Source organism: Mucor mucedo (assembly GCF_025094135.1).
Source record: "Mucor mucedo strain NRRL 3635 chromosome Unknown EV154scaffold_118, whole genome shotgun sequence".
NCBI classification, from domain to species: domain Eukaryota; kingdom Fungi; phylum Mucoromycota; class Mucoromycetes; order Mucorales; family Mucoraceae; genus Mucor; species Mucor mucedo.
In genome coordinates this window covers 35,011-56,468 of record NW_026252402.1, presented here as the reverse complement: position 1 = coordinate 56,468, position 21,458 = coordinate 35,011, and the positions used below count along the sequence as shown (strand labels likewise).

The window sequence follows — 21,458 nt, the reverse complement described above, 5'->3', positions numbered from 1 at the left end:
TTTTTGATTGCGCTTAATGAGGAAAATCGTCGTCTCAAAACTTTTTTTAAAGGAGAGGAATTAACAGCACATATTGAGGACACGTATATCCTGCTGCAAATACACGTGTCCGCCAAAGTGACCGCCATTTCTTCAACCAAACGGATTCGGGTCGAAAGAGGATCATTCATATGGCTTTTACGGGCGTAATATCACAAATATACTGCGCGAATTCAGTGTCATATTAGCGGTTTATTGAAAACACAAAAACGGGGATTGCTAACTAACCTTTGCACGATTATTTTATGCCATAAAGTTTCGATATATTTGTACAGTAAAAAGGAAAGACTAAAGGAAAAAAGAGTATGAACGAGTTTTATTAACAGAACTGATAAAAAAGAGCTGGTTCACGTCGGAGCGACATATTTATTACCTGTAATGTTTGAGTCTTTACTTACAATAGAAACATCTGCAAATATCCCTAGGATTACATAAACAAGTAATGCTGAACTTGGTAATGATGTTTCAGTAATAGCGTGTACCGATAGTGCAGCATATTTGTCATCCAGTGAAGTCTACACTTACTATGAAGGGCGATATTTTTTCTCTAGAGGTAGATATATTTAGCAGAATGCGTATTGAGATCTTTGCCCAAGTATTTTGAGATTTACTGCAAACATCGCCATCTTAGTTGTTCTCAGATCATAATTTACAAAAAATTATAAAGCACTTGTATAATTTAGTAATATGAAAAGACTGATGGTCGATGTAAGATATGAATGTGCAATTATTTTACTGGAAAGTTGGTAGTCTGCTCAGATCAAAGAATCGCGGATGCTGATCAATATCATCAGGATAATTAACATTGACAAGATGATGGTTCGGGTAACTGCAAAAATAAATATGCGTTACACACGACTAAGAACTCAGGAACTAAAAATTATGATGAAAAATCGATGTCATTTGCTTAATTTTAATATTTTATTTCATATAAACATAGTCTACAAAAGAGCTTCATCAAAGATCTTCTTAACATCATCGTAAACGTCTTCAATGGGCTTGTCAGAGTTAATCTAAAGTTAAGATTTAGTTATAAATATTCAATAAATTTTAAGCAGTAATTTGTGTGTGTCTGTCTGTCTGTACCTGGCGCACTTTATTTTTAGCTTCAAAAGCTTCAATGACAGGATAACTTGTTTCCTTAAAAACTTGGAATCTCTTCTTGATGGACTCGATGTTATCATCAATTCTACCAGAACTCTCACCACGCTTCAATAAACGATCCAAAAGAGTCTCTTCGGAACAGGTAAAGTATAAAACGAACTTTGACTCTACCACAGATTCTTCAAACTTGATGGCTTGATCCATCTTACGAGGAAAACCATCAATCAAAAAACGTCCCTTATTACCTTGTTCAATAGATTCCTTCATAGCGGCTTCCAATAATGCAATAGTAACTTCCATAGGAACGATCAATCCATCACGAATGTAAGATTGAATCAATTCTCCATACTTGGAACCTTCACGCTTTTGTTCATCACGTAACAAATCTCCAGCTAGCACCAATATAAGAGTAAGCCAACTAGAGGTCAATTTTTATCTATATATAAAACTTACCAGAGAGATGGACAAAGTCGTAATCGCGCTTAATGTTTCCACATTGAGTACCCTTACCAGCACCGGGACCACCTACAAGATAGCGTTAGTTTAAAACGCCTACCCCTCTTTTCTTTATCTCATCAACTCACTTACCGAGAACAAACACAACGGTGACTTCCTTGGGGTCAAATGTAGTAGTAGTGATGGGTGCCATGTTAAAAGATGAAAAAGTAATCTCGAAGGAAAAAATGCGTTTGAAGAAAAGAGAGTCGAATATATAGTCATGACAGTTTTGAACGGCGATTTAAAATGCTTGAATGTGAAAAACGTAGAAATCATCATGCAATTTATTGCGTATCAGGGACCTCAATTAAAAATTTAAAGATGTATAGATAAAACCCATGTGCTATTTGAAAATAAGCCCATTCGATTTTTTAGATCTACTTCATATGACATTTTTTTTTCCCTAGTTACTGTAATCATCACCCATATATTTTCGTAGCACAAGTTTAAGATGACCATTTTTTATAATAAAACCAATCATTGAATGAAACCTTTTTACTTTTTGAGATATCTGCATATGCAGTATGCATAATTACGAGGGAAGACAGGTAATCCTTACAGTGACTGTACTAGTGATACTACGTAAACATGTATAAAGAAACGTGGTATATGTCATTTCTTATTAATGCTATTTTTAAAGATCTACAGCATATTTCCCTCTCTTTTTTTAGCAGTCCAAAAAAGGAAGAAGAAGAGGAAAAAAAAAAGGGTTTTTGACATGTAATTCAAAAATAAAATTTATTAGTGTGATTTAATGAGTATAATTTATGCAAGAGTAAAGAGAGAATAGTACAGGACAAAATTAACGAAGCTTGTTTATCGGAAAAAGTTACCGCTATAATAAGTGGGGTTTGGCATATAATAGTCAAATCTGTGAATACGTGTTAGGAAAAGGTATGACATACATCGGATCATGAAAAAGACTTACGGGTTAGCAATAGGATATAATGGACGAGAAGGAAATAGTGCTGGATTCATATAAGCATTAGGCACGCTTGTTCTTGAAGCATTCCATTGTTGCTGTTGGAGGATCCAATTTTGTTGAAGTGGAGCCCATTGACCATCAGGCAAACGAATATAAGGGATAGACACCTTTTCACCACGGACGTTGACTAGCATGTATTGAATGTCTTTACTATGATTGAGACCCATTTTAATTTTAAAGTTCAGATTTTGATAATTTATTGAGAAGATGAAAATCAAGACCGTTCTTTATATATTCGAAAATTAGACAAGTGATGTCAAAAAGGGAAACGTCATGCTGTAACAAAGAATTTTTTTTATTTCTATTCGTGACCTTTTTACAATCTATCTTGTAACCATTTACTAAGGCTGGTAGATATATGATCATTATCAGCATTAATGAGACCGGGTACCTGTAATTTTATTTTCTCGACTGCTTCATCTATGACAAATCTAGAGTAAGGTAAACCTATTGTAAAAAAAATGTTAATATTTATGTCTGCGTTTAAAAAGCCCATTGTTTACCTTCTAATGCAACAGATATTGCTGCGGCGATTGTTGGTTCATGTATCAAGTTATTGTCCGTTGTAATATCAGCCTTTGTGATTTTACCGTGTCTTGAATGTATGATTGCTTTCTATAATTTTAATACATGTTTTAGAGTAAGAAAAAAGTGCGGGAATTTGTATGCAGCATTACCACGTGTCCCCAATCCAATTGTGTCTCTGCAGTGTTTGTAAATTCGGGAGTTTGACCATAAACCCAGTCCCAAGTCTTGAGCTCCTGTCTCGTTTCTTTTACTTTATCTGGAAGCATACTGTTATTATCAAACATGATTGGCTACAGCATAGTCATATGAGTTTTATCGTTCAGTGCGTAAACACACACACACAGTAAAAATAGCCTCTTACCTCTACTGGGATGCCGTCATTATACGCTTCTACGAATTCAGCCAATACGGACTCACAAAATTGTTGATGATCTACTGTAAATGAATAGTCTCTGAGGTTTGTGACTGGTGAAGGGACCGACTCTACTCCTTTTGAGACAATGCCAGCCTAAATATACAGATATCATGATTGGTTGGGTTCATTTTACTCTGGGGCCTTTTAAGGACAAGAAATACTTACATTATTCATTCTTTTTTTGGATAAACAGTTCTTTAAAGTCTGTGTGTCAGCGTCAATGAGCATGGTACCATGATGATATGCTCTTGCACTCGTAATTTTGTATGCACTTCCAGACACCTTGTGATTGTCGACAACAATATCATGTCGCTCATTCACAATAGCTGGGATATCCAATTGATTAAGAGATTTGGCTACTAGCTCAGCATTGGTTCTTCTAGAGAACGCCTCACGTGGCATAAAAATAGTATATATAGAATTACCCATATCCTTGTTTTTCATTAATTTTCCTCCTCGTTTTCTTTTTTTCTTTCTTTTTTCTTTCTTACATGATAAACTGCACCGCCTCCTGATCTACGACGAACAAGTGGGATATCATTATCAGCCATGAATCTCAAGTTGCATTCCTGAAAAGGGTTTTGATTTCTTCCTACCACTACGCAAGGCTTATTTCTCCATAAATAAAGAATATGTCTCTCTGGTTTAGTTTCTCGCAGTAAGTATTCTTCCAGGGCCAAGTTAGTATAAGCATCATTGATGGTGGAAATGTAACAGTCGACTTTATTATTGCTAATGCAGCTAGCCGAGAATAATCTTTTAGTGATGCAAGTTGATTTAGAGAGACCTGTCCAGGTCGACAATTTGAACATGTTTTTTAAATGAAGAGAGAAAAAAGATTTTTTTTTATTTCGTTTGTCTAAAAACGGAGATTGTGCCCGAATGACGACGCTTTTTAAAATTCAAAACATCCCCATTGATGCTTTATAAAGTATCAATTCTACACTTGGCCGAAACGATTTGTATATCTGTAGTTATTTTATTGTTATAATTCTTGGTCTACAAGACTGGATTCCAAGACATGATGCTCATCCCTTAAAACGTCTTTAAATACACGGTAATGATGGTTCAAGCTAGGATGAGCATGTATTTTATAGTTGGTGCCAAGGGCACCGGTTTTTGAGGGTATGCTATAAAATACGCGAGCTACTCTTGAATGAACAAGAGCCATAGCACACCTGAAAAAGAAAGGACATAATTAGTTTGCCGAGAAGAATGATGGGATTATCTTCACTTACATGGCACATGGTTCATGAGTCAGGTAGATATCATAACCCGTACAAAGATACCCTGTTTTCTGAGCTTCATCTGTCATCTGATCAGCAGGTCGCTTCATACGTCCTACCCCGCCGGCCAATTCAGACTCTTTCCGTGCCACCAAATTAATGCTATTGATGACAGCATGGTGAAGGGGATGTCTTTCTCTTGTGTCACACTCTTCCGACATCACTTGATCTGTTGAAGGATCCACAATTCGACAGACTACTGACTTGCTCTTTAAAATAGCAGACATATTCTGGTGGATTGTGTCGAAATCTTCTGGACTGAACTTGGGGTCCAACCGTGTATCTTCTCTATAGGATAAAGGCCAGCTTTTATTCCATGCTTCATATTGTTGACGGTTTAACGGTGCATATTTCGATATTTCGACTGTACTAAATTGGATGTCTTCGTATCCATTGGTTGATAAGAGCGTTTTTAATTCGTTTTCTGACAGAAATGTTTGCATGCATAATAAAACCTGTAATCTATCTGATATCAATTAATTGCCTTGTATTTTTTTATGAGAGATGATTATTTCTTACTAGCATCAGGAACTTTTCTAATTCGTTTGGCATGTTCTAACCCTTCTAAAGCAGGTAAATGCTTTTGTGCAAACCTGGATAAAAAATAAGTAACTAATGCTTGGAGTAATGGTTCACACCTACTTCAAAATCAAGTTGGTTTGTTGTGGAATGATTTCAGCTGCATAGACGGAAACGGTTTCTAATGAGCGATAGTATTCGTCCGCCAGGACTTCCACGAAAGGCCACGATTCACGAGGAACCGACACTTTTTTGTATATTTTAGTCTTTTTCTTTTTAGAAAGGTGTCCAAGTGAGATGTTGTACCTTTTTGAGCTTTATTCGACATTGAGAAAGAAAAGAAAGAGAAAAGCAGTGGCTTATTGCGGAAAGGAAAAAAAAATAATAATTTAATAATGGACAGTACCAGACTGTTTTAAAAGGAAAGAGAGAAGGTATAATTACTAGTGTAATAAGGGTTTTTTTTTAAATAAAGGAAGTAACAGATCTTCCATTTGTGTTGTTGAATTGATTATTCTGTTCGAAATATCCTTGTTGCTTTTTACCAGCGAGTGGAGGCGATAAAGGTGCTTTTGAAGAGACAGGATACATGTATCTTTGTTGCTGAGCTTTTTCTGAATTGGAAGGTGACATACCCGGTTGAGCTAATCTTCTCAAGTTGGAATAAACATGCGGGGATGAAGGTGATAAAGGTTCTTCCGAAGAGGAATAAAATGACCCTGCACTCCCACCAGAGGCTGCTACACTAGTAGGAGGCGATAAACTAGAAGAAGGCGATAGAGGCAATGCACTTGGAGTCCATTCTTGCTCAGGAACAGGTTGATGAGATGTTTCTTTATGTTGTTGTTGTTGCTGTTGTTGCTGTTGCTGTTGCTGTTGACCTAAAAGCATACGCTTTGCATTCATCATAATTCTCAATGCTCTGATTTGAAGCGCACTTTGAAAGGTTAGTGTAGCAGTTTCATACACCATACTAGCTGTTGATATCGTCAATAATTGATGTAAAGCATAAGTGGTCAATTGCTTCAGTCTTTCTAATTTGTACATATCTGCCAAGAACAAGAGCCTAGACAAGATTTGGGGTTGATGTTGTTGTGCAGTAATCAGATGATCTGTGTAAATGTATTGCAAAAATGCAAGTGTTACAGCGTAGGTTTCTGGAAACAATAGTTGCTTTTTTTGGACCTGAGTTTCATGTTTAGTGTTATCTTGCTCCTTTAAAAGTTGTGCAAAATCAGGCCATCGTTCAGCTAAAATAATTGAATTAACAGAGATAGACTGTTGGTCTGTAGTCCAAATTGTCAGATCTGACAGGCCAGGTTCATTCATCATGGTCAGACCAAGTTCTTGAGCAGCATTGGAGCATGTAGATGGTGGTAAAGGATATACACCAAATGCTTCTAGATCGATGGTAGCAACATGATCAAAATTTATTCGACGATAGCTATAATCATCCCGTAAGTCACGATGGCTATGGCCCAGTATATAGTACTTTTTCTTAGACAGAATACCACGATTCCAAGAGCCTCCAGTCATGCTGTTACCGGTATCAACATGAGTCCATGATAAATTAGCCAAGTTAAGTGCCCAAATTTGAAACCCACGTTGGGTGGAGCTTAGAAAAGTACCGGAAATGATAAAATAATGTCCCATTAATTGACCGGTTGGGAATCGAAGACCAGGAGGCAATATAGAAGTGGCCATTTCTGAAGCATGATCATGAAATTCTACATTGTGAGCTGATTTCATTGGCACAAAGCTTTGTAGGTCACGTGTCAAGTCGTTAAAGTTATAATTTGAGTAGATACAGACAGGGGGATTACATTGTTCATTCTCCATCTTATCGTTATCATCAGTTGTGTTCACCTTCCAAAATGGGTCTGATGTCTTACCGCCGTAAGATGTCGTATCGTTTTCGGATGAGGGACTAAATGCTACAGCACGATAAGCATCATAAGGTCCATTGATAGATCCACCATGTACCCAAGCAAGTTCTGTCAAATCAAACACATTGATTTCGTTAATGTGTGTATTAGCAATATCTTGTCCACCCAGTATGACTAATTTATCCGAATTCCAAACTGTGGCCAAATGTGCGTAACGAGCTTGAGGTGTGAAAATACTTGGTGGCACATTGATATCTAACCAAGACATTGTGCCTATATCAAAAACAGAGATATCATCCAGTGCGTATAATTGCTCTTCCCCGTTCTTTTGTTGCTGTTGGCGAGTACGTCTCCCAGAATTATTTCCCATACCACCAAATATCACAATATAGCGGTCTTTATAAAGTGATGCAGAGTGAAAATATCTAGCAGTGGGTGGTTTGGCTGAATCAGGAGGTGCAATATGTCTTGTCCACATCAAGGTTGGAAGATGAAGGATATAAAGATAATTCGTCATTTGTCGACTAGATGCTACTCTTCCACCGAATATGTAAAGTTCGTCACCCATCACTGTAGTTGAACTTCCAACCAAAGGAGGTGGTATTTCACCTTTGGTTGCTCTAATATCGGTTGTAAGGTCTGCAATTGATTGTCGAACAGTTCCGCTCGTTGATGGGACCATATCGTCTGTATATGTAGTTCTTTAATAAAAAGAAAGGAAGAAAAAGAAGTGAAAAGAAATTAAACTAAATAGTTGTAAAAGCAGAAAAAAAGAAGATGATTGGAAAAAGATGTTCCTGAAGGTATCACTGTTTGGGGTACAATAGAAATGGTTGATAGCTATAAAAAGAAGTTAGCACCGAAATTTCGCTAAAAGATATGTGAACTGCCTATTTTCGTGACACCGTTCTCAAATTAGATTGTATTTTCCTTTTGGATTATAGTTGCCTATTCTTACATGTATTTCTATTCTGAATCACAAAACTCTTATCAATAGCTGCAGAAAAAAAACCCACAATAATCATCTGCGATTATACATCTACTTGTATGATTTATTACTATATGCACGTAGTCTCTTTGAACCCTGGGTTATGGTGTGACAAGCACAATTAATTCCCACCGCTAATCTTTACTGTACGCTTTAGACTTTGCTGAACACAAGCTAAATAACAGAATACACTTTTGTTCCAATTTTATCAAAAGTTATATAAGCATCTCTTGATTTCCATAACATAATACATTTTTAAAAAAAAGTGGTTATGACCTGTGCCACAGTAATTTTTTTTGGGAATATTTGATCTGAAGCGGATATTTAACATGTGCCACAAACCGCAAAACTTTAAATACCATGCGCGAGAGCGGATTATGATAAAATGGGAAATCGTTCGTTGCTATAATTCGTAGACGGTGTGATTTTTTTTCTTCATTTCGTTAGGAACAGTCGATAATTAGGCCTGTACATAAATTGGTTTCAATTGCGCGTTTTTTTTTTCTTTGCATCTGTTCTGAAGATAGCTGGAGATTGTGGTGCTTTAGTAACTAAAGAAACTGATCACGAGATCAAACATGTCAGTATAATTTTATTGTTCTTCGTCATTGATTACGTCAATTTATTAAAATCAATAACAATGCTCCCAAACAAAATAACCATATATCTTTTTCATTCAAAAATAACTTATCTACCTTTCATTCTCCATTAAATAATCGACTAATTGACTTGCATTTCTTGGGTATTTTGCTTTTGACATGTCCGAGGGTTGATGGTAATATTTCATGCATATCAAGTACCAATAAACGAAAAGACTGGGTTGATTATGAAAGAGCGTCGTCTTCTTAGAGTCTAGGATCAGCTCATTACAACGCGAGATATAACTATGTCACTCAATTGCTCAAGCCAATCTCGTGGAACTTAAATCATGATATTTGGTTTACACTGACTAGATTATTAAAAGTGACCAGATATTCCGCTCATTTTAAGCCGTATGAAGTGCTAACAGAATTAAATGGCCTGTTTACTGCAAAAATGCAATTAATATAATATCTACCATGTTTTTTTTTTTCTTTCTGGAAGAATAATTGTACAAAAATAATAATGAATGCTATATTCGTAAATTAAAAAAAAGGTTTGGCGTTAATTTCCTCACCATGCAATTCGCATTGTATTAGTTTTAATAATGCAATACTATATCACATTGGAGGTGTTAATGCATGAGTATATATGTTTAAAAATACCACATGCCCTCTTATCTTAATGAAGTGCATTTTGCGTATCCTCTATGTCAGCCAGTAATTTTTTTTTTAGTAATACAGATGTGAGCATTGATTATTGGCTTGCTGGGTACATCCACATCTAATTCCCAGTTCAAGGATTTTGCGCGGGTCTTTTTAGTGGTGTCTATCTATATCTCGATAAGTGTTTCTCCAAAAAATTAGTTGGTGACCTCTCATGAGATAATATTAATTTTGAAGTTAAATATGTATCTACTGCAGCTGAGTAGTAATCTGATAAGATTGACAAGGGTAAGCAAGTATGCCTGAATCTTCTCACGTGTCCATTATATTTCATGAGAGACGAATCACAGTCAACTATTGCATTATAGCACAAGCAAGTATAGAATATCCTATTTATAGGCAGCAATAATTTTTTTTTACCGCTACTTCCGTCCATTTTTAAAATGTCCTTCATTTTTGTATTTTTGCAGTCGATAAAATTAGTGACCCGAAATACTATTTTCGGTGTAATATCAATGGTGTCTTAAATGTTTTGTCATTTAGAAGTAAATGCAGATTGCTATTGACTGGACACTGTTACTGGTTTCAACAGGTGAGGGTGATTCGCATGTATTTAATTATAAACCCTGAATTTGCAATAAAAATTAACATATACAAATAGAACTTCTAACATGCTGAAAGAAACTGGGTAAATAATCTAAGAGATTATGGGAGTAACTTTAACTAAACTTGACATATTTATCATGTAGGAGTTTAGGTACACGTATTTAATCACTACTTGAGAAAAAAATAGATTCCGTAAGTAATAAGCCCTGAACTTGAATGAATCCAAAACATCTTTACAAGCTGAAAGTTCTGTATGTACTTCACGACAACACCGATGCATCACTAGTGTTTTTAAAGTTAAATTTGATACAACTATAGTCGCTCGTGCATCAAACAAAATATTGCACAGCATCTGCTAATAGAGTTATGCCAAACACATTTTAATTATCTAAAACTTTAAATGTTGACGTTTTTGGGGAAAGTGATGGCAAATGCTCCATGCAGTTAAAGAATGAAAATACTACATATGGCGACTACAACAGTGTGTAATGTTCAGTCCATAAAATTATAAAGCAGAATCCTGTCACTTAAATGTGTCTATCATGTGAAATACAAATGAGGATACGTCGTTTGCGGTGAAGATCATCAATACATTATGTGTCCAACTATTATCAGATGTTCCGTGGTTTTTTTTTTAGAGGAATGGTTGTGGGATTGAAGTTTAACTTTCTAGACGCCCAACGGAGATTTTCACCAACAGAAACAAAGCTGCGGTGCATGAATGTCCCCTTATGCAACCGTAAACTATTTTTAACGTATTCATTAATTACAAGTACGTTCGGACGTACTGCATCTCCCCTTATATTTAATGCGTATCCTTTATGGTAGTCAAGGGAGTAGCCACGTATGACTCTTTGGCCCACCAAAAGCAAGTGTCTAATGATTGGCTCACTAGATCTATCCACCTCTTTAGGATTTGCACGGGTCACTTTTTTAGTACCCCCAGTGACAGCTTCCGTTTAAATAATGTCTTGTGGGGTGGTACCTGCTTGTTTTATTCATTTTATCAATTTATCGAAACAACTCCCCTTTTATATTAAAGAACAACCAATAAACCACTTTTATTGTGCATAATTTGTAGCACAATCAAGTTCTAAATCACGACATTACACAAAAACCAGGAACCGACAATGATGACGAACAAAAGAATGAGCTGTATAGTCACGTAAGAAAATAGAGCAGGACAATGGGTATAAACAGGGCAAACTCACCCGGTCATGAATAGGATCACTTTTGGGGTAAAAGTTGATCAGATCACATGGACAATCATCCCTTAATAAATAGATAGGATATGCCCTTTTTATTTATTTTATTTTATTTTGTTTGTTTTAACCATTTTTTTTCTTCATGTTTAGTTGGTTTGTAGTCAATACAAGTGATCCCAAAGGACAGCGAAAAATTCAAAAAAATCATGGAGAAAAATCCATCATCACATCCAAAGTGGCTCCCAGCGTAAAATCAACGTCGGTGAGCGTAATTATTGACGATGTCAACCTAAACAGTTACGAGGCCACCATGTGTGATGAACCTGAGGCCATGACGTCCAATGAGCCCTTACGGTCCGCTTCTAAATCTCTCGCAATCGAATTAGCCAAAAAGACTTCCATGTCGTCCCTTAATGGGCCCAGTAAACCAAGACCGATTCCGTTTATGCAGAAAACAGAAGGCATCATGACTCCGCATTCCAGTTTACCAAGAAGCATGGCCATTCAAAAAAAGCAGCGTCCACCTTCCTCTATCGCAAGCAACTCTTCAAATTCATTTTTACTAAGATTAGCTCATTCACCCAAGGCTTCAGCAGCTGCATTCCCAACCAGTGTGTCAGCAAATGGAAATGTAGTTTTTGATTGTAAAGAAGAGGAAGATAATATGATTCAATCAGCGGCTATTCAAAGTTTAGCTAGGAGAATTGATACACCGTCACCTGCGGGTGGTTCTGACATGGAAGAAGAAGACGATTATGAAGATGAAATAAACACGAGGAATACATCCATGAATATGGATGATGATTACTTTGAGACCCTGAACAAACAGAGAGACGAAACTGCTATAGCGAAAGAACTATCTCCTACATTGTCCACGTGCGAAAATAAAGCTATCACACAACAAGAGAATAAAGGGGGTTTTTTGGCTTGGCTTGGAATTTCATCTTACTCAAACACTGACCAAAACAAGATCTTAGCAGTGAGGGGTGCAGATAATGATCTGGAGGAATCACCGCCAGTATTAACACCAAGGACAACTGTCACTACAACTACGACAACCACAACTACAACCACAACCACATCATTACCGTCTGAAGAACCGCCGCAAAAAACTGTGGAACAGAAGACCCAAGTTTCAACAACGGTTGAAACATCTGGAGAGTCTTCTTGGACTTCATTCTTATTCCCAGCCAAGAAAAACGTTATTCAACCTGCGAAACCGCTGCCAGTAATGAGTGATAAACCGATACCGAAAGTAGAACGAACAGCATCTCTACCTATCACTACTACTGTAAATCCAGATGGTGTAAAACCAACGCTAAGACAATCGGCATCGAATGCATCATTACGCCCCAGAAAAAAAAATGAGGTGTTGCCACCATTTGACTCACAATTTATTCAAACCGAACTATCCGACGTTGTGCCACCTACTACTACAAGTAATATCATTACCAAAGCAATTGACGCTATTAATGCAATCTTGATCCAAGCACCGCCTGATCAACCCGAAGATAACTCTAGTTGGTTAGCAAAACGAATGAGAGCCAAATTTTCTAGTTTTGTCGATGATATGAAATCCTCAGATCCCAAGACTATTGTAGACAAAAGAATTGTAGTGGTGGGTGTACATGGTTGGTTCCCTATGAAGGTAACAAAAAAAAAATAAGTTAAAATTCATCAAATTTCTTATCCCTTCCTTTAGCTCGTGCGTAGTATGATTGGAGAACCAACCGGTACATCATCAAAATTCTGTGAGCAAATGGCTTCGGGTGTAAAACTTTATTTCCAAACAGAGCATGGTGTCACATTACCTCCCAATGCTATTACTATGGTGCCTTTGGAGGGCGAAGGAAAAGTAGAGGACAGAGTCAACCAACTCTACACCAAATTAGTAGAGAACTCGACTTGGCTCGAAGCAGTATCATCGGCAGATGTTATTTTATGGGCAACACATTCTCAAGGCACACCCGTCTCCATCATGCTACTGCAAAGGCTCCTCGAAAGAGGTCATGTACATATTATCAGACAATCCGTTTGTTTATTAGCAATGGCAGGAATTTCCCATGGTCCATTTCCCGCTTTAAAAGGTAGTCTTATCGTAAAGGTAACTGTTATCAATCTTTTTCAGTGTAAGTAGATTTAACTAAAAAAAGCATCATCCAGTATTTTGAGGCAGATGCCGCACGTGAATTGTTCGAGTTTATGGATTCCAATAGTTCCATATCCCTCAAGTTCCGTCATTCGCTTGGCTATGTACTTAAATGCGGTATCAAGGTAGTGCTGACAGGTTCAATGCAAGATCAAGTGGTTCCATTATATTCTGCAATTATGTCATCTGTGAACCACCCCAATATCCTCAGATCTATCTATATTGACGGTCACATATATTCACAGGATGATTTTCTGATCAATCTCATTGTGTTTGCGTTACGACTACGTAACGCTGGACTACAAGATTATGACCTATTGACCCATCTTAGTGAGGTGTTAGCGGGGAGTTTATATGCGCTGGAAGGTGGACACTCGACCATCTATGAAGAACTACAAGTGTATATGACAGCTGTACGCTATACATTTGAAACAGCTCCGTTTGGAAAATACATGCGTGCCAATCTGGATCCTCAAAATGAAAAACTAACAGCGGCAGCCCCACATATTCTTGCAAGAATGGATCCATTTGTTGCAAAATTACAGCAAAATCCATTCTACTTACCATGGGCGATGCATGGAATATGTTCCGATAAGTGCATTCTAGCGGATGAAGGATTGAAAAATGATTTACGCAAGCTATTAGAATTATTTGATGAATGGAATCCTGTTAGTGCTCGTTTGAAGGATCTTAAATTTAGACTGGATCCTATCAGAACCATTAGATTGCCTTAAACAAAAAAATGTATCATACTATTTTCTATTTGTGTATTTAGACAACATATCTGCGGTTTTTTTTAAATGGTTGGATGCATAAAGTGTGTTTTTAATTGTTTTATCCAATATGTATGAATAACAGTATATTGGCAAACCTTAAACTCGGATATCTTGAATTGAGTATATTATTGAATACGACAGACATAGACAGCCACATAACATATTTACAGTTATGGAATTAACTTGACAAATATTTTACTCAAAAATTGAATTTTGCGTGTAAATGAAAGGAAAAACACGCTGTTGGTACTTTTAAATAGGTCATTGTGAGTGAAATTACAAAGCGGTGCCTGGGCCTAAGCTTTTTTGATAATTTGACTCTCCGCCATAAAGGGTTTTTAAACGTGACGTTTATACCAACGGCCGATGCTCCACCCTGGGGATTAACTGGGCCAGATGAAAGCTTGTTTTAAGACCCCGCAAGTAAACCCATTGTTGTGTTTTTTGTTCAATTTTTTGTTTCTCTTTTTTTTTTTTGCTTTTTGTCAGTTAACACCCTCCCTCCCTACTCTTTTTTTTTTGTTTCTCTATAATTGGAAGTCATGTTCTCTAGAATTGCTTCTCAAACTGCTAGACGTTCCGTCAAACAGCTCTCCATGCAGGTAAAGAAATCAAATAAATTTAATGGAACACCAATTATGGAATACTAAACTTTCGATATTTTTCTTTTCCAAAATAAAAAAAATAAATAAAAAAAAAATAGACTCGTTTTGCCTCCACCAAGCCTACTGTTGCTGCTGTAAATTCATTTCGTTTATATTTGATTCATTCATGTACTAAATTGTTATTCTAATAGAACTCCAAGCAAATTACTGGTGTAACTGCTGGTATTATTGGCGCCACTGCTTTGACTTACATGTATGTTGATGCCTCTGCCAATATGGCTGACGAGGGTCTTCACCCTCCCACCCATCCTTGGCCTCATACCGGTCCTCTCGACACTTTTGATCACGCTTCGTACGTAAAATCTAAATACAGAAAAATATATGCATGCTAATATTTATAATTGACAGTATTCGTCGTGGTTACCAAGTTTACAGAGAAGTTTGTTCAGCCTGTCATTCTCTTGACCGTATTGCCTGGAGAAACTTGATTGGTGTCTCTCACTCCGAGGACGAAGTCAAGGCTATGGCTGAAGAATTCGAATATCAAGATGGACCTGATGAGCAAGGTGAGATGTTTATGAGACCAGGCAAGGTAAAGAGGAAACTTCAAAGATAGACAGAGAGATAGCAAGATAAAAGAAAGGGAAATGAATCTGACATGTTTTGTATAGACCGCCGATTATATGCCCAAGGCCTATCCTAATGATGAAGCTGCTCGTGCTGCTAACGGTGGTGCTCTTCCCCCAGATCTTTCCTTGATCTGTAAGGCTCGTCATGGCGGTGAGGTAAATGATTATGTATTGCAGTGTGTGTAGAATAGATAGAACTAAAACTCTGTAATAGGATTACGTTTTTGCTCTTCTTACAGGTTATGTTGATGCTCCCGGAGGTGTTGAAGTTCGTGAAGGTTTGAACTATAACCCTTACTTCCCTGGTGGTGCCATTGCTATGGCCCGTACTCTCTTTGACGGTGTCGTTGAATATGAGGATGGTACTCCCGCTACCACTTCTCAAATGGCAAAGGATGTCTCTACTTTCCTTGCCTGGACTTCCGAGCCTGAGCATGATGACCGTAAGAAGATGGGTATGAAGGCCACTGTTATTTTAGTTGGTTTGACTATTTTGTCCATCTACATGAAGAGATTCAAGTGGGCTCCTATTAAGACTAGAAAGATCGTTTACAAGTAAGACCTTATTTTTATTCTTGTATACTTTATGATCTGTCGCATTAACACAATTTTTTTTTCTCAACTTAGCCCTCCCAAGTAGATTTAGTAAGAAATACAAAAAGAATATTTATACATAAAAACGAACAAAATTGCTGCATGATTTATTTTGCAGTAATTATTATTATTGTTATTGAAAGATTTACCAAGTTAGACTTCTTTTTCCAAATGGATCCTATAAAAAAAAAGTGTTAAGCACTTTGTCCAAATTTTTTCTTTTTAACTTTACCTCTTCGTAACTCTTTTTTCCTTTTTTCTTTTTCACATACATTAGGCCGGACTTGATGATTGATTCTTGATATTCGCCCGACCCCATGTTGATGAATAGTGGCCAATACCTGTCACCATCCAAATGAATGGATTTAATTAACTTATAATCAGGCACGACCGAAGGAGCTTCAATCCTCATATGACGCACTTTTCTTTGTAATAGCGATTTGCCATTATCTTCATATATCTCAAGACGCATCGGCACCCGACAAGGCTTTTTACTATCAACATCAAACGGCATCAACCATCGCGAGTCAACCGCTAATACCCATAAATGTCTAAACGCTTGTAAATGATCTTGGTTATCCTCCGAATTCATAGGATAGAAAGGGTAAAACGCGCACAATAGCCCTGCAATGGCCTCATTACTTGTTGTTAATGTGTATCCTCCTAAACCCACAAACAGCATACCCAGTGACATGCCTACTGCCATATGATTACCATAGTCCATATCTGGTGCAAGGCGATCATTTAAAAGTTCGAGCCGTGTCAATAATTCGAGGTTACCCGTACCGGCCATTACCATCGCTGCAGCTGTACAAACTACACCCAAGCATGTTCGGATAGCTACTCTAGTAATCTTCTGCTGTGGATTATATTCGGGAACGCCCAACATCCTGCCGAATTTATCCAGGTAAACAGTTAAGCACTGGAGAGCATCCTCATTCTTCGAACCTGCATATCGCAACCCAATGGAAAGACATGCTCCTCCAATGATATTGTACATGGCTTGCTTTGTCACCTCAAGGTCTGTAGGAGGGAGATCCGGGTTGTCCATATCTTCTACAATAAACTCTGGTACTTGACTTTCGATCCACTCTTCTGTAGGTAAAATGGTGCTCCACATAATTAAACTTTTAGCAACCACACGAAGTAACAAATAGTGAGGCTGGACGTAATTAAGGTAAGGCCTTGTCTTCAGCATATCGATACTTTGTGCGACGCGTACATTCTCCGTTTTCAAATACATAAGAGCGAGAGCAATGGTCGCACCTGCTGAAGTGACATCTGTAGCAATATTTTGATCTACTTTCTCTTCCAAGCCATCCTCGGTAAATATGACAGATCTACCCGTAATCAGATGGTTCAATTTGTTACACATTTGAGGATCCAAACGCAAGATATCATCTCCAGCACCCAACGTAATTAAACCCAACGAAAATCCCGCAGACAGAGCAAAGACTTCGGCGCCGGGTTTCAAGATTGGATTAGAGGTAGAAGCATTTTTTCCAATTTCATTAAACATGGTCATGGTCATGACACGGCTGGAAGAGTTCATATAAAGAAGTCCAATACCCAATATACTAGCAGCTTGTACAGAAATAGGTTGTGCAAAACTATTAGATCCTGCCGGTAAAAGTTCAGGAACATGCACAGATATTAGTTTGGCAGCTTTCACGTCCATCGTACCACGAAATGCAGCTGCTGTTCCCAAGAGAAACCCGACTGAAACCAGATCACAGGGCTGTGAGATAAACTGATACCAATCTACCACAGATAATTTTTTCAGAGTACCGTTCAGACCTAGCGCAAGCAAAAGTCCACCATGTTCAGGACCTAGCTCCGTAGGATAACAAAATGCGATCCACGAATCATTTATGTTATTACTGGGCGATATGCGGAGTCCTGCAGCAACACCGTTATGAAATTCGGGCCAGTGCAAGAAATCTGGGCCATAGAATTGCTCGTCTAGGTTGACGATCTTGCGCAATGGGAGTATCTTGCCTGACAACACAAGAGGTTCGATAGGTGGTACACGCGTTAGATCAGGCACATAAGTTCCGTAAGCAAAGATAGCACGACCTATTCCCACAGATAATGTACGTTTCACCGCCAAGATAACATGAGCTTGATGTTCTCTCGTAATATCGTCATCTCTATGTTTTTATATGAACAATTAGGGTCAGTATACACATGTCTCATATTAAATTTTTACTACTACTTTACGATGTATCAGGTAGAACTTCTACTTCAATATCTGGAATGCGTGACCCGTCTAGCATGTTGCGGACTTTTTCTATCACGCCTCCAAATCCAAATCGTAAACGTTCGGTTTCCATATTTAATATATCCGTCTTGTAAGGACATGTAATGACAGGAGCGGCGGAGCGGCCTTCGATCAAATCATTGACAGATTGTGAATGGTCAGATTCCTATTGTAAAGGTATGGGATTAGTTTACTATAAAAAAAATAGATATTAAGAGCTATCAAATGTGTCGTGAATTACTTTTTGAAATGGGAGCTTAAATATATCCGTATTGGGATCACACACAGTAGGCTTTAATTTGAGTTGCTTATACATGTCATTTCTTCCTATCACCGTATACGATTCTTTAGACCAATTGATCATTGGATTTTCTTTTAAATAATCCAGGGCTTCCAAAATCGGAAACGAGACTGTATCAATCAATATCTCTATGTCGTTTCTTGTAATACGTTCAGCAACCATGCGGTCTAACAATATAGTCTTTTCACCAGTATTGATGGCACCATAGAGAGACCAAAGATTTTTGACAGTACGAGCGTAGTTGTGATGACAATGACCTGTGGCGGGTTCTAAGGTATTCACACCGAATGAACTTAATAGAGTCGGGTTTGAAGAGGTATTCGGTGTCATTTGTCTTAAGCATATTTGAATATTCGGTGGTTCAATAAGGATCTCTCTTGGTTCATCACCCACAAGTGTTACTAAGAGAAAAAAAAGAGGGGGTCTTTTATGAATACCATTTCTTATGATCTTTTTTTTTTCACTTACAATTTACAGTGAATAAAGGGTTTAACCCTTGGCTTTTGTAGTATTCAATCCAGTCCTTATTCTTTAAAATGACGGTAGATTGTAATAATAGGTAGCCAAGTAAATTTGCTTGCATTTTCATAGATTTATTGATGCGGTAATCTTCATAAATAATATGCAAGCTCTTGACAATTTCTGTAAATTCAAACGAATCCAAATATACTTCTTCCTCCATATGATCTTTTGGTCGAAACGTGATAACTCGATCAATCCATGGTGCAGGAACACCTTGATAATAATTCTCGTCTAAAAGATAATCGTAATTCAACTCAGGTGTAATCGCCATAAATCCCAATTTTTGTGTCATGTATTCGATATTGGAGGCCTTAATTTGCTGTAACTTTATATCCCTGATTGCTGCCTGTGAAGACGCGGGTTTTTTTGTGCCGGTGTAATAGCCTTGCTTCTTCAATAAGAGAAAGGACAAGAGAGTCACAAAGAAAACTTGCCATTCATCCGCATGAATACGATCACTGTCATTCACCAATGGGGTGATATGAGCTATCTTGAGGTATCTACACCATATTTTAGGGAAATAGAAGGATGTGGCACAACTGATAGCAGCAAGACAATCACGTACCAAGGAAGTTTTGGGTCGGAGTTGCAACCTATAACGAAACATTTGCCCATTTTCGTAGATGGCCGTAAATCGATCATAGACAGGATCAATCAGATTAACCAAGTTTCCTTGCTTTGGCTGTGTCAAGGAGAGTCGAGCCCCCTTATCCACGTAAATCTCAAGCGATCCATTTGCGTCTACAAATAACAAATCGTTGTAGCTATCTCGGGTTGCATTGATAGGTATAGCTAACTTGGCGGGGGTCTTAAACTCGATGCAATCGTTTAATAACTGTGTTGCTTTACTGAGATTAATTACTTGAAGGCTACCAAGTGTGTTGTTTAAAATACAGATTAATTCTTGACCGTTAAGGTCGTGAATTAAAAACGATTGTGATTTAACATCTTTGACTCCTTTTAATTTTGCTGGCATTCTACAAGTGTATTATGATAAGTATATTTGAACAATGTGATGAATGCTAAATTACTTTGTGCCGTGAGATTCTCTCCATAATAATCGAAGTGTGATTTCGCTATTGTCTAATAATTCATGCCAAAGATCTCGCTCTGCTTCATTTTCATGCAACATTTCGTCATCAGAAATGTAATCTTCGTGGAATTGCGCGCGTGGAGAATCTGCAGCATTTAGTTTGGATTTCTTTCTATTGAGTGTACCAGGCAATTTTTTGCTGACGTAAGCTTGTGAAGCCTTTCTTTTCTTGGTTGTTGGTGTTTGAGCTGTCTTTGGTAATTGATTCTTTTCTTTTCGACGATCATAAGTCCAGATGTAATGTTTGTTTTCCTTGATATTTAATGTGACAATAACAGGTAACCTGCCCGTTTCTGAGGATTTTGTAGTTGCAAACAATAATTTCTGAGGGCTGGTGAATTGCTCTGGTAGAGTGTTGATACCAGTATGACTGACTTCCTTTGTCTTGACAGGACAGGCACCCCTTAATGGATGTGTAACAGTAACAAAGAAAGAGGCTGCTCCTGTTTGAAGGGGTTTTCTATTTCTGCTCTTGATTTTTGGCTCATGTTTACGGCTCACCAATAAACCGACATCCAATGGCACGACATCACCTATTTCAAAGGGTATTTGGGATGTAAAGCTCATACCATCTTCGCAATGAATCCTGATATTATTTTGGAATACGATACATAATGTTCTACGCTGCACTTTATTTCCTTCCACAAAGGGTATAGTATCTTGAATAATTGCACCAACTGAATTGTAATTGATGATGGATTGCGGACCTTTTTTCTGCCAATAATCATCTACAATGCGGTCCTCGCCTTCCATATCGTGAGCATTGATGTCTGCTGCGGGTTTACTTGTAGGGTCCGAAGCTGAATGAAATGGGAACCAAGCAAATAAAACTTGTTGTATTAATTGTTTCTCTTTGCTATAATCAAATGTCTTTAATATATATCCTGCACGACTCCAAACAACTGTCGAACCTTGAACGTATATTTCTTGTTCTAGGTCCAATGCTAAGTTTTCTAGTTTTCCTGTGTGGTTGATTTTACGTTCGTTAAAGCCTGTGCCCATGTTAATGGTCGAAGTGTCCGAAATGCTGAATAACTTGTGAAATGTAGGTGGAGGTGCGGCGCTTGTCACTTGAGACGAACTAAAGGTGATCTTTGAAAAGTCCATTATGGACTCATTTTGGGTATCATGCGTAAAGTGCGCTTTTGCTTCCATGCATTTCTTTCCAAATGGTTCATATCGTTCTAATTCTGTAAGCATTTAGGAAAGATTAAGAGAAGAAAAAA

The 21,458-nt window shown here is 37.6% G+C and overlaps 6 protein-coding genes across 6 annotated transcripts; 2 read left to right on the top strand and 4 right to left on the bottom strand.

The window, feature by feature from the left end:
• Positions 1-938: 938 nt before the first annotated feature.
• EV154DRAFT_522810 (adenylate kinase-domain-containing protein) lies at positions 939-1,965 on the bottom strand. Its single transcript, XM_051603039.1, has 4 exons — positions 1,732-1,965; positions 1,597-1,668; positions 1,126-1,535; positions 939-1,052 (listed from the first exon to the last, which is right to left on the bottom strand). The coding sequence occupies exons 1-4, from the start codon at positions 1,790-1,792 to the stop codon at positions 981-983; spliced, it is 615 nt and encodes a 204-aa protein (XP_051453340.1). The 5' UTR covers positions 1,793-1,965; the 3' UTR covers positions 939-980.
• A 977-nt stretch (positions 1,966-2,942) lies between these two features.
• On the bottom strand, positions 2,943-3,998 carry EV154DRAFT_539960 (uncharacterized protein; the record flags this gene model as incomplete). The annotated part of the gene is made up of 5 exons (XM_051604384.1): positions 2,943-3,073; positions 3,130-3,241; positions 3,304-3,444; positions 3,516-3,662; positions 3,735-3,998. The coding sequence occupies 5 exons, from the start codon at positions 3,996-3,998 to the stop codon at positions 2,943-2,945; spliced, it is 795 nt and encodes a 264-aa protein (XP_051453339.1).
• A 401-nt stretch (positions 3,999-4,399) lies between these two features.
• On the bottom strand, positions 4,400-7,942 carry EV154DRAFT_555046 (uncharacterized protein; the record flags this gene model as incomplete). The annotated part of the gene is made up of 5 exons (XM_051605248.1): positions 4,400-4,747; positions 4,808-5,321; positions 5,375-5,448; positions 5,498-5,621; positions 5,920-7,942. The coding sequence occupies 5 exons, from the start codon at positions 7,940-7,942 to the stop codon at positions 4,555-4,557; spliced, it is 2,928 nt and encodes a 975-aa protein (XP_051453338.1). The 3' UTR covers positions 4,400-4,554.
• Positions 7,943-11,335: 3,393 nt separating this feature from the next.
• EV154DRAFT_522804 (uncharacterized protein) lies at positions 11,336-14,658 on the top strand. Its single transcript, XM_051603038.1, has 3 exons — positions 11,336-12,951; positions 13,006-13,407; positions 13,467-14,658. The coding sequence occupies exons 1-3, from the start codon at positions 11,446-11,448 to the stop codon at positions 14,184-14,186; spliced, it is 2,628 nt and encodes an 875-aa protein (XP_051453337.1). The 5' UTR covers positions 11,336-11,445; the 3' UTR covers positions 14,187-14,658.
• Positions 14,656-16,265, top strand: EV154DRAFT_545531 (cytochrome C1 family-domain-containing protein). The gene is made up of 7 exons (XM_051604661.1): positions 14,656-14,830; positions 14,932-14,967; positions 15,025-15,185; positions 15,242-15,425; positions 15,505-15,618; positions 15,677-16,017; positions 16,090-16,265. The coding sequence occupies exons 1-7, from the start codon at positions 14,771-14,773 to the stop codon at positions 16,100-16,102; spliced, it is 909 nt and encodes a 302-aa protein (XP_051453336.1). The 5' UTR covers positions 14,656-14,770; the 3' UTR covers positions 16,103-16,265.
• EV154DRAFT_555043 (uncharacterized protein) lies at positions 16,202-21,452 on the bottom strand (the record flags this gene model as incomplete). Its single annotated transcript, XM_051605247.1, has 6 exons — positions 20,171-21,452; positions 19,086-20,116; positions 18,558-19,018; positions 18,277-18,482; positions 16,289-18,206; positions 16,202-16,234 (listed from the first exon to the last, which is right to left on the bottom strand). The coding sequence occupies exons 1-6, from the start codon at positions 21,430-21,432 to the stop codon at positions 16,202-16,204; spliced, it is 4,911 nt and encodes a 1,636-aa protein (XP_051453335.1). The 5' UTR covers positions 21,433-21,452.
• Between the last annotated feature and the right edge of the window lie 6 nt (positions 21,453-21,458).